We start from the raw sequence: 12,159 nt of genomic DNA on the forward strand, positions 1-12,159 counted from the left end.
AACCAAGAACATTTTGTGAATTTAAGACTCGGTTGAAATTACATGAATTGGCACAAACAAAATTTTTTTTTTCATTAACCAATCAATTTTTAGGTTCCAGGATTTTTTTTTTTTTTACCAAACTTTGTATAAAGATTATCTCAACTAATGAAAGATATAATGGAATTAATTGATATTCCATTTTAAAATTGCCATTATAATATTATATTATAATTATTATTAATGTCTTTCTTAGTCGTATTTAAATGTTCTTTCTATTCGTGTCATAGGCTATGTACATATGCATGTACTCCTGAAAAAACACAGCATTTCTTTTGTGTTTGCTCACACTTGGCGAATAAAGCTCACTCTGATTCTGAATGGGTAGTCCCATGCAATACACAGTATCTAATCTGTATATTAATGTGTTGGGGCAGCATATCTAATAAAAAAAGGTGCAATAATAGGCTAATATTTTGTGATTATCTTTTAAATCTGACAAATTTTCAAATTGGTTGCCAATTATTACTCCTATCATATTTCCATAGGAGTGCCAAATTTGATCACTAAATTAATGTCAGTCATTTTTAAAGACCACAGAGAGGTGAGAATCTCTAAACATTTGGAATCTCTGAAAACCCCCGAATGTGCCCTTTACATGAGATTCAGACTGTGACGTGTAGGGTGTTCACTCAAATATAACATTCACTACAGTGGACAAACGTCGATTCCTAGGTTCCTAGAGGTTGTTAAATGCTCCTTAGGCTATTTGAAGGAATAATAAAATACAATAAAAAAACGCCCCCTCGCGGTAAGGTGACGTAAACCTGTCTAGACCAGAAATACAGGACACTGACATCTGCTTAAGTATATATTATGAAGAAGTAGAAAAAAAAGAAAAAAACTTAACTATACAATACGTATATTGTCGCTCATAGGCCTACATTTTGAATCACATTGCCAAACATTTCACAGACAACGGTTTTGCATCTGTGGCTAAATGTAGGCCTGAATTTCTTATTGGGACGAGGCAATCTGTAGCCTACTACATGGGGCTGCTCTGTGACCAACTTGATCTCGTTACGTAGGGTTTCGGTTGAAGTTAGTTACCGTTGGCATAAACTCTCTCAGGCACACCTTCTACTACGCTACTCTTATCTAAGAGGGCGTGTGCGAAACAAGTCTGGTAAGCGAGGAATCACCTGAGCTCATTACACCAAAGGCACACAAGTGTGAAAATGGGGAAAGCAGTTGGACGTTGGGACTTTGAATGGGTTTATAATGAGCAACCGCACACATGGAGAAGAAAAGAAATTTTAGGTAAGTGTAAATCAAATGACTGGAATACACCTGTACGTCAGCTGAATTCGCTAACATGCTGGAGAAGTCATGATTTTGGATAGCCGATTGAATTGAATTGAGTTGAAATATCAACGTAACCATTTGGCATCGTGTTAAATCTTGTTGACCTGTTGTATCTTGAGTTGGCAAAGATATAGGCTATATAGTTCAAATGTCTACCATGAAGCACTTTATCTCATCATGAGTGGCATGGCATAACTCAAATCACTGATTATAGAGGAATTTGGACAATTAAGATGACATTTTAATTCTGATGCTTAGCCTATCTTCTAATTTAAAATTCTAAAAAGTATATTCCATGTAGTAACCAATATAAAAACATGAGCCTATAGCCTACTGATAACATCCCCGGAAGAGTGAGCGAGCGTGGGTGTGAGTGTACTTACAGAATTGTAAAGAAGGAGCGTAAAATCATTATTTTCTTTTCTTTTCTAATCTTTTCTTTTCTATACTCTGTCTGTCGTCGTATGTTATGTATGCAAAATATAAACTCAACTCATACTTGTAGGCTAATTGAGATCAAGCGCACTTTGCCACATCTTTAGTTTAATGTGGTTAGGCTACGCACAGGTGTAGTAGACAGGTGAAACAGATGTGTTTTTCATGGATCACATCTACCAGACAATGGCTTTAGGGGATTGTAATTTGAGTAAACTGATTCAAGGCATTATTGGCACAATATCAATGGGTCTTGCTTGGTAACAACATTAGTCTTATGACCATAACAGTGAAGATATGACACAAGCTCAGTTCCCCTATAAAACACATTTATGAACAGCTTGGAGATTTCAACACAAAAATGACAAGATAGAAGGCTAGAGTGAATTTTTTCTCTCCCTTTTTTTCTTCTTTTTTTGCACAGAAATATGTTAAAAAGTTGGTGCACTTTTGACAGACCTAATTGAACTGTAAGAACTTCCCCTTTACTGCAATTCTCCATCAATATCCCCCCCAAAACACGACTTGATATTGACATGATATTTTGAAGTCGCGCGGGTAATTTTATACCAAGCTTTTTAAATATTAAGTGTATTCTTCTATCATCTTTAGACTATTTCAGAAGGGATGATGACTGATACTACAAACTTATATAAATATTTGATATATTTGGAGTAACAGGAAATGCATATAAAATATATATAATTATTTATAATGTTGTATACAGTAAATATCAATTATTTTATACAATATATTTAAGTAACAAGACAAACTTAGCTGTCAACTTTATGGCATTTTGACACACGCGAAAGCTAAGAACAATCAGTGAGATCGCTCGCTGAGGAAAGTTCCCTAAAGACTTTGTCTGACAAGCTGTCAGTTCAATCCAAATCACTTTTTAAATTATTCTTGTTTTGCTAAAAGACCATATAGTCATTTTTTATGCCAAAAGATCACCTTGGATTTTTTTTGAGCATATGGCAGTTGAGTTTGTGGTACTTTTATTTACACACTTTATGGCATTTGGCTACTTATTACACGGATGAACTTGTCCAGTGTTGAGAAACACTGGATGCAGGTTGTATTACATAGGCTTAATTTAAATATGACAAGCTGAACCTGTTTGTGTGTTTACAGTGCGTGACAATTAGCCATGACAGGTGGGATCTTGTTCAGAGTACAAGGTTAGGGAAAAACGGCATGTGTCCAGCCACAGGTGCTTGTTTTGTGAGCGCCATTTGTTTGACATATGTAAAATGTAGAAGCAAAACAATTTATCATATGGAACCGAAACCATTTTTGATGATGACTGAGGGGCCCATTTTCACGGATTGTGGCAGTATTAGCCTAGATGAAAAAACAAAATATGATTAATATGTTACCATTCACAAGCATAAATAAGTAGAAAACCTAGCAATATGGACCGTTTTTAATCAGATATTATGCAAATTGCATGAAAAAAGTGTTATGGCAGATTTGCATGCAGGTCGCATGTTATTGGTGAAAGTGGTCACTTTGACATGGATATTGTGGAACTGCTTTAAAGAGATCCTGATAAACAGAACATTAGCAGACAAACAAATCCACTGATTAAAAAAGCACAATGTTAGGGGAGCGTCTCCCATGTGGGGAGAATTAGTTATGGTTGACTAAGCAACATAGTGCTTTAACATGTTTAACAGGGTACCACTAGCAACTAGTCAAGTCATCATAATTTTTGCAAAGCTAAGTATAAGTAACATCTACTTTTATTTAAGATGTTTGTTAAAATTAAGATGTTATTTCAACATCTTAGTTAAAAATAATCCACTTGAAGTGTGATGCAAGCATAATTATTTTGAGTGTTCATTAAATGAGGTTGTGAAGGGTTAATTTCAAGTACAATCTTTCTTTAATGGAAGTACAACACATCCTTGAACATGAATAAGACTTCAATAATGATCTATAATAATCCCTGTAACAAGAAACACATTTCATGAGCTCAAGCAACAGTTTATATCTTTAGAAGTTTTAGTTTTTTTTAAATAAAGCTGTCAATATAGGAACTAAAAAGGAAAAGGTTGTTGCTTGTGATTTTTAGATTTTTCCCCCACTCAGATCAAAGAGGCACTGGTAGTTTTGTCTCTCATATTAGGGGTCTCTTTCTGCTCGCATTATAAAACAACTTCCCTCCAAGTTGTATTTTTTTTAAATTATTTTATGTGCATGTGTAAAATTTGTATGTGTGTGTATATGTATGTATATATATATATAGGCTATATATAACTCCAATGCAAAAGCCTCTAAAAGCCACCTATGTCAAAAATGAGATAATAGTATTGAGTGAATGCTCTCCGCACATGGTATACGTTCATCAAATACTTTCACTTCAAACTCACTAAATTCCAGCCTCAACCCATCAGAAATGTCGGTACTTGGGTAGAAACCTATACATAGGAGCTTGATAAAAATGTTAATATTAAAGAAAAACGTTAGACGGACTTAGAGGCTTTGCATTTGAAGTCTTAATATATATATATTTATATATATACACACATACACACACACATACATATGGTTATATATGTATATATATGTGTGTGTGTGTGTGTGCGTGCTTGTATGTATATAAATAAAAAAATAATGATCAAAAATAGATTTTTTTCTATTCAAACTAATTATTTCATATTCTTGACATTGTACTCTCTCTACAGCAAAGTATCCTGAAATCAAGTCTTTGATGGGTCATGACCCCCAGCTGAAGTGGGTTGTGTTAGGGATGGTGCTCACCCAGCTGCTGGCATGTTACATGGTCCACGAGCTCTCTTGGAAGTGGGTGTTGTTTTGGGCGTATGCATTCGGTGGCTGCATCAACCACTCTCTGACCCTAGCCATCCATGACATTTCACACAACGTGGCCTTTGGCACTAAAAAGGCTCGCTGGAACCGCTGGTTTGCCATGTTCGCCAATCTCCCCATTGGCTTGCCTTACTCGGCATCCTTCAAGAAGTACCACATCGACCACCACCGTTATCTGGGAGGAGATGGCTTGGACGTGGATATTCCGACTGACCTTGAGGGCTGGTTCTTCTGCACCCCAGCCAGGAAGGTGCTCTGGCTCTTTCTCCAGCCTTTGTTTTACGCGCTCCGTCCATTGATCGTGAACCCCAAGCCCGTGACCAGGTTGGAGATGCTGAATGCAGTCGTGCAGTTTGTTGTAGACATTATCATCTACTATTTTTGGGGACTCAAGCCTATAGTCTATCTAATTGCTGGCTCTATACTGTGCATGGGCCTGCATCCCATCTCTGGACATTTCATCGCTGAGCACTACATGTTTACGAAAGGTCATGAAACCTACTCTTATTACGGCCCTCTCAACTTAATAACCTTCAATGTGGGATACCATATGGAGCACCATGACTTTCCCAGCATTCCTGGCAGCAAATTACCTGAGGTACGAGTTTGGCTGTATTCCATTGTTTTTAGGGATGCACAATATTAAAATAAAATAAGTCGCTTTTACACACTACAAGTGAATTAAGGCATCACAACATTATTATGTACACTATGAAAACGAATATTAACTCAATCATTCATGAATGCTCAATGAATATTAATTTAGTGTTTTAAAGATGAAGGTTAGGTGATGACAAAGGTGATCTAAATATAAAAAGATAAGAAATGAGCATTAACAATTCAACATCCAACACTGACTTATACAATGAAACGGAAAACATGGCAGTTTACAGTTGCTGCCTTGGTTTTTGTCACTCATACAAGAGATTCATAGTTCATAGATGTGGTCCACTATGACAATACGTTACCATTACCAAAAGGAGACCAGATTTATAATTCTAAGTAAGTTTACTTTTCAGGTAGTGCTCAAGTGGAAATGTCATGGTTATGTAATGCTTTGTATTGATTTTGTCACTGTTACTGATTAAGAGGAAGAATGTGACAATTGGTGTCGTGAGACTAACTAGAAAGAGACAAATATTTCCTGAACTCTTTTTCAAGCTTCATGAATGTCCATGAGACAATTTAAATGCGCTCATAGCTTACAGACACACTTTCAGTGAAAAAGAACCCAAAGGCATGTCTGTAAACCGATAGCTTATGCGTTATATTGTGTCTGTTAATGTTTAAACCATTAAGTATGATAGAACTACATAGCTGCATTATTCTTCATTCATATTTCTTGGTTCAAATTATGCATGTCATTCAAAACATAAACAGAAATTTTGTAAGTAATATTTGATTTATTTATGGATCTTTCTCATTTTACAGGTCAAGAGGATTGCAGCAGAGTACTATGACTCTCTTCCTCAACACACTTCCTGGATGCGAGTGCTCTGGGACTTTGTGTTCGAAGACACCATCGGCCCCTACGCCAGAATCAAGAGACAATACAAACTTGGCACAAAAGAATAAATTTGGTATTAGACTACTGATCTAACCAAACGTACTACAATGTATTTATAAAAAGTTGTACACAAATCTGCAAATGAAAGATAATTGGCACTTGCCAGGCTATTAGTTTAAAAGGAACAAACCTTTTTACACAACCGGCAAACGTCTTCATTCTGTCACAGCATTTCATCATATACGTAGATCCATCTGAACAATATCCAAACTATAACTTCACATTCCCTGCACCTGGGACCATGTTAAATGATTAGGAGTATCAAACCCGGTTGACCGTCTCAAAACATTTTGATGCATTCATATACCAAAGATGTGAAACTTTGTTTTAGATCTAATATTGTTCTTATGGTATACATGAACAAAATGAATGCAGTTGTTTGTGTCTCATTGCCAATAGTCACTCTACTCTTACCAACTACAGAGATGCCAGTTAAGATGTACCTGAGGAAAGAAGTGCTGAGATGAAATCTTTAAGCAGACTTCAAATGCTTTTTCATCAGTGAGGCCTTTTTGAAAACCAAATATATCATTGTGTTGTGTAACTTAAGTCTTTAAATAATATAGCTTCATAAATTCTGTCGTTTGCACTGTGACAGTTTAACTCTGAGAACCACTGTGATACATATATTATATATTTGTTCAGAACACTGTTCAATAAATTTCTCTTGCATATGAATCTGACAGACTTTGCAAGGTGGTTGTTGAATGTTCAATGAAAATGCAAGACATTTTTTTAATAGAAGCACGGGACAAGACTTTAAAAGGGGGAAAAGCTTTTAAAGTTCTTTTAATTCCATCAATCTCTCACTCTCACCATGTGAATAATTTAATTGTAATTTTTGTGAAATATCAACATCAACTTTTAAAATCAGGATCAACCTAATTAAACCAGGATACATTGTACGATCAAACAATTCACCCAATTCTTTCAATAATTCATCTCACATTGTTGTTTATATATATATATACACACGTATATTTTTCCATGTCCATCTCTTGAGATCATTGAAAGAGTGTCGATATTTAAACTTATATCTCTAAATTAATCTAAAACAAAAAAAAAATAGTGAACTTCTGGGGCCTCGTTTATAAAATGTTGCGTAGAACCATCCTACATTTGATCTTACGATCATTTCTCAAATGTGCGTTCGTGTGATTAAGAGAGACGTACGCCTACGCCTCGCTTCCAGATGTGAAATCTATAAATCGCAAAATGATCTTGAAATTGTGAGCAGCTGAATGGTTTCAGATCTCCGCCTTGTAAACGCCCACTAAATAATGTCATTAACCTATAAAAAAGCACCAGTCAACCAATCCAAATCCTTAACTTGAGAATGGAGAGTGGCAAGATTTGCTTAGATTTCCAAATACCTACAGTACTGTGGCGCAAAGCATTTTTCCACGCCAAAGACTATTTTTTTTATAAATGTGAGCGCTAGCGTGGATTTTAGTATAGATCAAATTTGTGAGCACACACGTTTTATAATTGAGGTCCCAGCATTTGTAAAAAAACAACAACAACCAAAATGTCTCAGACTGTTTTAACTATAGTAGTTTTCTGAAAGTTTGCTAGCACAAATGTGTGCAGTTTGTACTTATTAAAACCCAATGATTAAGAGCAGTAATATAAAATATAAAAGGTTGACAATAACTGTCGTGCAACTTTGTATCTCTCTCATTTAATATAATACAATTCTTAACAATAATAACAATGATTGATGAAACAATATAAACTTAGAAAACAAAAAAATATCTTCATTAATTTGCAACGTGTTGACTTTAAGACTTGAAAGAGCGAGAGCAGCAAGCTGCACAGTGGACTGTCTCAACGTTCATACTGGAGGAAATAGAAAATTCAGTGTGAAGGTCTATATTTCCATCTGCTCGTTCATTCGCTCATCCATACACACACTCACTCACTCACTCCAATTCCTTCTGTTCCTCAGCTTTCCCTTGTCCTTCTCAGTAATTCCTTGTTTCTGCACAACATTTCTGCAAATGAATTTTCCGTACCATTGCAGACATGCTGCGAGAACGTTTTCAAGTGCGCGTTCCTGTACTTCCCCGAACCTTCAGTCGTTATCAGTCGTGGTCATTGACATTTCATAAGACTATGTGGAGCCAATTCTCAGCAGTTCCCTTCTAATGGCTAAAAGAAAGAGGAAAAATGTAAATATTCTGAAAAACTAAAAAGATATGTATACATTTATTTTAAATGACTGGCTCCCCAAAACCTACCATCAATGATTTCTTCTTTTACTTTCTGCAATTCCCGCACAACTTCCTCTAAGATCTCCTTTTGAACACAACATATTTTATAATAGTTAGCAGACCAGTCCGTCCTCATTTTTTGCACAATAATAATACATTTTGAATGATAGTCTGAACTAACCTGTTTCATTCTGTCAAAGTCAAATGACTCAGCATCACTGGTGCTTCCGATTGGTTTTGCCCTGTAAAATATACATCATAAATATTTAAATACAATTTGAATGATTGAATGAAAATTTACCTGCAAGTCATGTTTGCTGTAAAAAAAAAAAATCTAGATGTATTAAATATTAACATGGCTTTCTGATGTAATCTCAGTTTTTATAAAGGGTTAATTTTCAGAGTTCAAAGAGGACATTTTATGTGTGTTTACACAAACACTCAATACAAGCTTACAAAACATAAAACCTACATTTTCAGTTGTCAGAAAGCAACCAGAATCAGTATTTGCATTTAAGTCATTGCAAGCTCATGTTGCCCTGTTCTTTACTTCCTTAACATGACCATTTGTATACAACCGAGGCATTTACTCACGTATGCAAACCCTAAGCTTGACAAAATCATTAGTTTCCCTGCTCTGGTGCAATCCGTTCTGGAACGCCTCCATAAATGTAAATTTTAAAAGGAACCGAATGTTGTAAAATAACAAGAAACATTACAAGTCAGGAGACAAAGAACTCATGCTGAAATATGTAATGTTTACTGCACCATAAACCTGTTCAAACATACCTTGTCGCAGCTGAAGACTTGTCTGCAGAGTTTGCCCGTTCCCATGGCTTCTTCACAGGATCTAAGAAGTATTTAAATAATAGATGATTTTTCTGCTCACCAAACCTCAATACGCCTCATAATTCACCATAAAACATTTTTCATTAAATTAATATATTTAAATGTTAAAAAAGTGTCTTTACAATTTTCTCTTTACAAATAAATGTGGGCAAGTAAGATTTTGAAAGAAATGAATACTTTTATTCAGCAAACTCTATAAAAGTCTATAAAAGTTTTGCAAGTCTATACTGTCAAAAGTGACAGTATAGACTTTTGCACTGTTACAACAGATTTCCATTTCAAATAAATACTGGTATTTTAAACTTTTTAAATAAAAAAATAAATAAAAAAGGTTTTCACAAAGTATGATGCAGTACCCTGTTTTAAAACTTGATATTGATAAACAATTTCTTGAGGACCACATCAGCATATTGCCATGATTTCTGAAGAGTCATGTGGCACTGAAGTAATGATGCTGAAAACTCAGCTTTGCCATCATAGGAATAATTTACTCTATGAAATATATTAACTCTTTCCACGCCATTGACGGAAATTTTCGTAATTTGTGAGACAATGCTTCCCCGCCATTGATGGAAAAATATCCGGCTTTCCGTGTTTTCACTGCTATATGCGCTATGACATCTACAATCTTCTGATCAAAATGCAGGCAAAGAAGCAGCAGAAACAAACAATATCATATGTAAACAATGCGATCACCAACATTTAACAGTATATAAATCAAAACTGCTTTTTGCTCAAAATGTTGATTTTTTAATGAAACACCCATATTCAAGTGTTGATAAAAAAGTAATGCATGAAGCTAGAATAAAAACAATTTTAAAAGCAGAGGGTCTGTTCTTTCTTTTGACATATTGCATGGTGAGATATATTCATACAACAAAATATTCTGGGGGCCATGACATTTTTGATAAAAAACGCTTGCGGGGAAGGAGTTAAATTAGAAAAGTTATTTTAAATTGTAATATTTCAAAATATTACTGTTTTTATTGTATCTTTGATTACAAAAAAAGCAGCATTGGTGGCATAAGATGTCTTTTAAAAACAAGAAAAAAATCTTACTGACCACAAACCTTTGAACTAAATTACTAAATAAATTTTAAAAAAAAATTAAAAAATTGTTAGTAAAAGAAACACCACCTGAATTTTGTCCACGGGAGGAAGGTGATCCATTAGACTCCTCCTGCACGAAAGATATATCATACTGATGTGATGTAAGAATAATCACAGAATAATAATAATAATAATAATAATATAATATAATCAAACATTAGGAATTATACAATCAGTGTGTGTTTAAATGAATAGAGTACAAAAATCATACATTTTGACTTTCTTCTGGTTTCTCGGAGGCCTTTCTCCTACAGAATGAGCATATTTAACAATCAAAGTTTGCATAACCCCAAGTCATGGATCATTAGTTACGAAAAAGAGTAAGGAAATGGATGTGGTCTGACCTTCGTGCTAAAAGAGCATTCATCTCCTGCATGAGACCCTCTCCACCTCCTCCACTGCCTCCACTGCCCCCACTGGAGCGATTGGCATCATTCTTGCAACTGTTGTCCTCCGGCTACAGAAGATAAAGCATGGAATAATCAGGCACCAAGATACCTTTATCACACTTATTGCATAAAAAAAGAAATATGTGAAACATGTTGAGGTCTGGGAGAGTTTGGGAAAGATATTTGCCACGCACCCGCTGAACTTTACGCAGCTTGGCACCAGCTATAGCTGCAGCCAGGCCTGCCGGAGCAGGAGCTCCACCAGCCGGCAGTGGAGGTGGGCTAGGAGGGGGTCCTGTGGCGGGTGGGGGCGGCCCGGGTGGTGGAGGCCCAGGAGGGGGCGGAGGGGCCGGTGGACCCGCCATGGATGCTGAGGTAGGGGGGTGAATGGGAGGAGTGGATAAGACCATGGAGGGATGACCTGGTGGGACGGGAGGACCTGCTGGAAGAAAGGTAAGAATCACTGTTGTATTCTAGACTGAGTGCTTAATTGCATATTCATTGCAATAAAATAGACAGCAATGGTGAACATTTGTGTTGACTTAAAGGTGAAATGTTTACATTATGCATCACTAGCATTTTCAAACAGGTTTCTGGTTGTCCTCATTTGTTATTGGTCAGAAAAACAGATAGCCCCGACCCAAACTCACACCATTAGCTGGGTCACTCCGACAAACACTGTACATTTTTTGATAGCACCACAGTGTTTACAGTTTTCGGGGAAATATACCTTCATATGGACTTTCAATATTACTCAGGCCAGTACTTCCAAAACAATGACACATTTTTATTTTTAGCTACAATCATTTCTCATTAAATTATTTGTTTCTTAAACATACACTACTGTTCAAAAGGGAGGCATCAGTTTCCACAGAAATACTAACCAGCACAACTGTTTTCAACATTGATAATAATAAGAAATATTTCTTTAGCATCATTTCTGAAGGATCATGTGACACTGAAGTCTGAAAATGTAGCTTTGCATCAGAGGAATAAATTACATTTTAAAATATATTAAAATTGTAATATTTCACAATATTACTTTATGTAACAGTGTTTTTGATCCAATAAATGCAGCCTCAGTAACCATAAGACACTTCTTTTAAAAGCAAAGTCTTTAAAAAAAACCTTACCGACCCCCACCTTTTGCATGGTTGTGAATATCGTTACTATACGAAACAAATTTCATAAGCAAATTCTTAAACACACTGCTGAAAAACAATGGCATACAATACAAATTCTGATTGGTGTGTAGTTTTCAATTAATCAATTAAAATCATTTTTGCAAATTTGACAAAACCTCATTCAGCCAGCTAGATAATATACCCTGGTGAAAAATCAGCAGAATTTGAATAATAATACATCAGAGAAAACTAAGCATTTCAATGTACAAAGTGGATGTACAACAATGAAC

The 12,159-nt window shown here is 35.5% G+C and overlaps 2 protein-coding genes across 11 annotated transcripts in view; one reads left to right on the forward strand and one right to left on the reverse strand.

Moving 5' to 3' along the window:
* The first annotated feature begins 1,082 nt into the window (after nucleotides 1–1,082).
* Nucleotides 1,083–6,867, forward strand: degs2 (delta(4)-desaturase, sphingolipid 2). Its single transcript, XM_077239864.1, has 3 exons — nucleotides 1,083–1,299; nucleotides 4,473–5,215; nucleotides 6,049–6,867. Exons 1-3 carry the CDS (start codon nucleotides 1,218–1,220, stop codon nucleotides 6,190–6,192), a joined length of 969 nt encoding a protein of 322 aa, XP_077095979.1. The 5' UTR covers nucleotides 1,083–1,217; the 3' UTR covers nucleotides 6,193–6,867.
* The window catches only part of evla (Enah/Vasp-like a), a 37,629-nt gene continuing 31,470 nt past the window's right edge, over nucleotides 6,001–12,159 (reverse strand). For 5 of the 10 annotated variants that reach the window (XM_077239863.1, XM_077239857.1, XM_077239861.1 and 2 more), the window contains 8 exons: nucleotides 10,940–11,184; nucleotides 10,701–10,813; nucleotides 10,568–10,604; nucleotides 10,384–10,426; nucleotides 9,187–9,247; nucleotides 8,579–8,639; nucleotides 8,425–8,482; nucleotides 6,001–8,335 (listed from right to left, as the gene is read on the reverse strand). In XM_077239863.1, coding sequence (XP_077095978.1) covers nucleotides 8,298–8,335; nucleotides 8,425–8,482; nucleotides 8,579–8,639; nucleotides 9,187–9,247; nucleotides 10,384–10,426; nucleotides 10,568–10,604; nucleotides 10,701–10,813; nucleotides 10,940–11,184 — 656 coding nt within the window. In that variant the 3' untranslated portion in view covers nucleotides 6,001–8,297. Of the gene's footprint in view, nucleotides 8,336–8,424; nucleotides 8,483–8,578; nucleotides 8,640–9,186; nucleotides 9,248–10,383; nucleotides 10,427–10,567; nucleotides 10,605–10,700; nucleotides 10,814–10,939; nucleotides 11,188–12,159 lie in introns of all 10 variants that reach the window. The other 5 variants (XM_077239862.1, XM_077239856.1, XM_077239860.1 and 2 more) reach the window with 1 other exon arrangement.

The sequence above is a fragment of the Siphateles boraxobius genome, unplaced genomic scaffold (assembly GCF_051911475.1).
Source record: "Siphateles boraxobius isolate OS27281-9 unplaced genomic scaffold, OSU_SipBor_1 22, whole genome shotgun sequence".
In the NCBI taxonomy this organism is placed as follows: domain Eukaryota; kingdom Metazoa; phylum Chordata; class Actinopteri; order Cypriniformes; family Leuciscidae; genus Siphateles; species Siphateles boraxobius.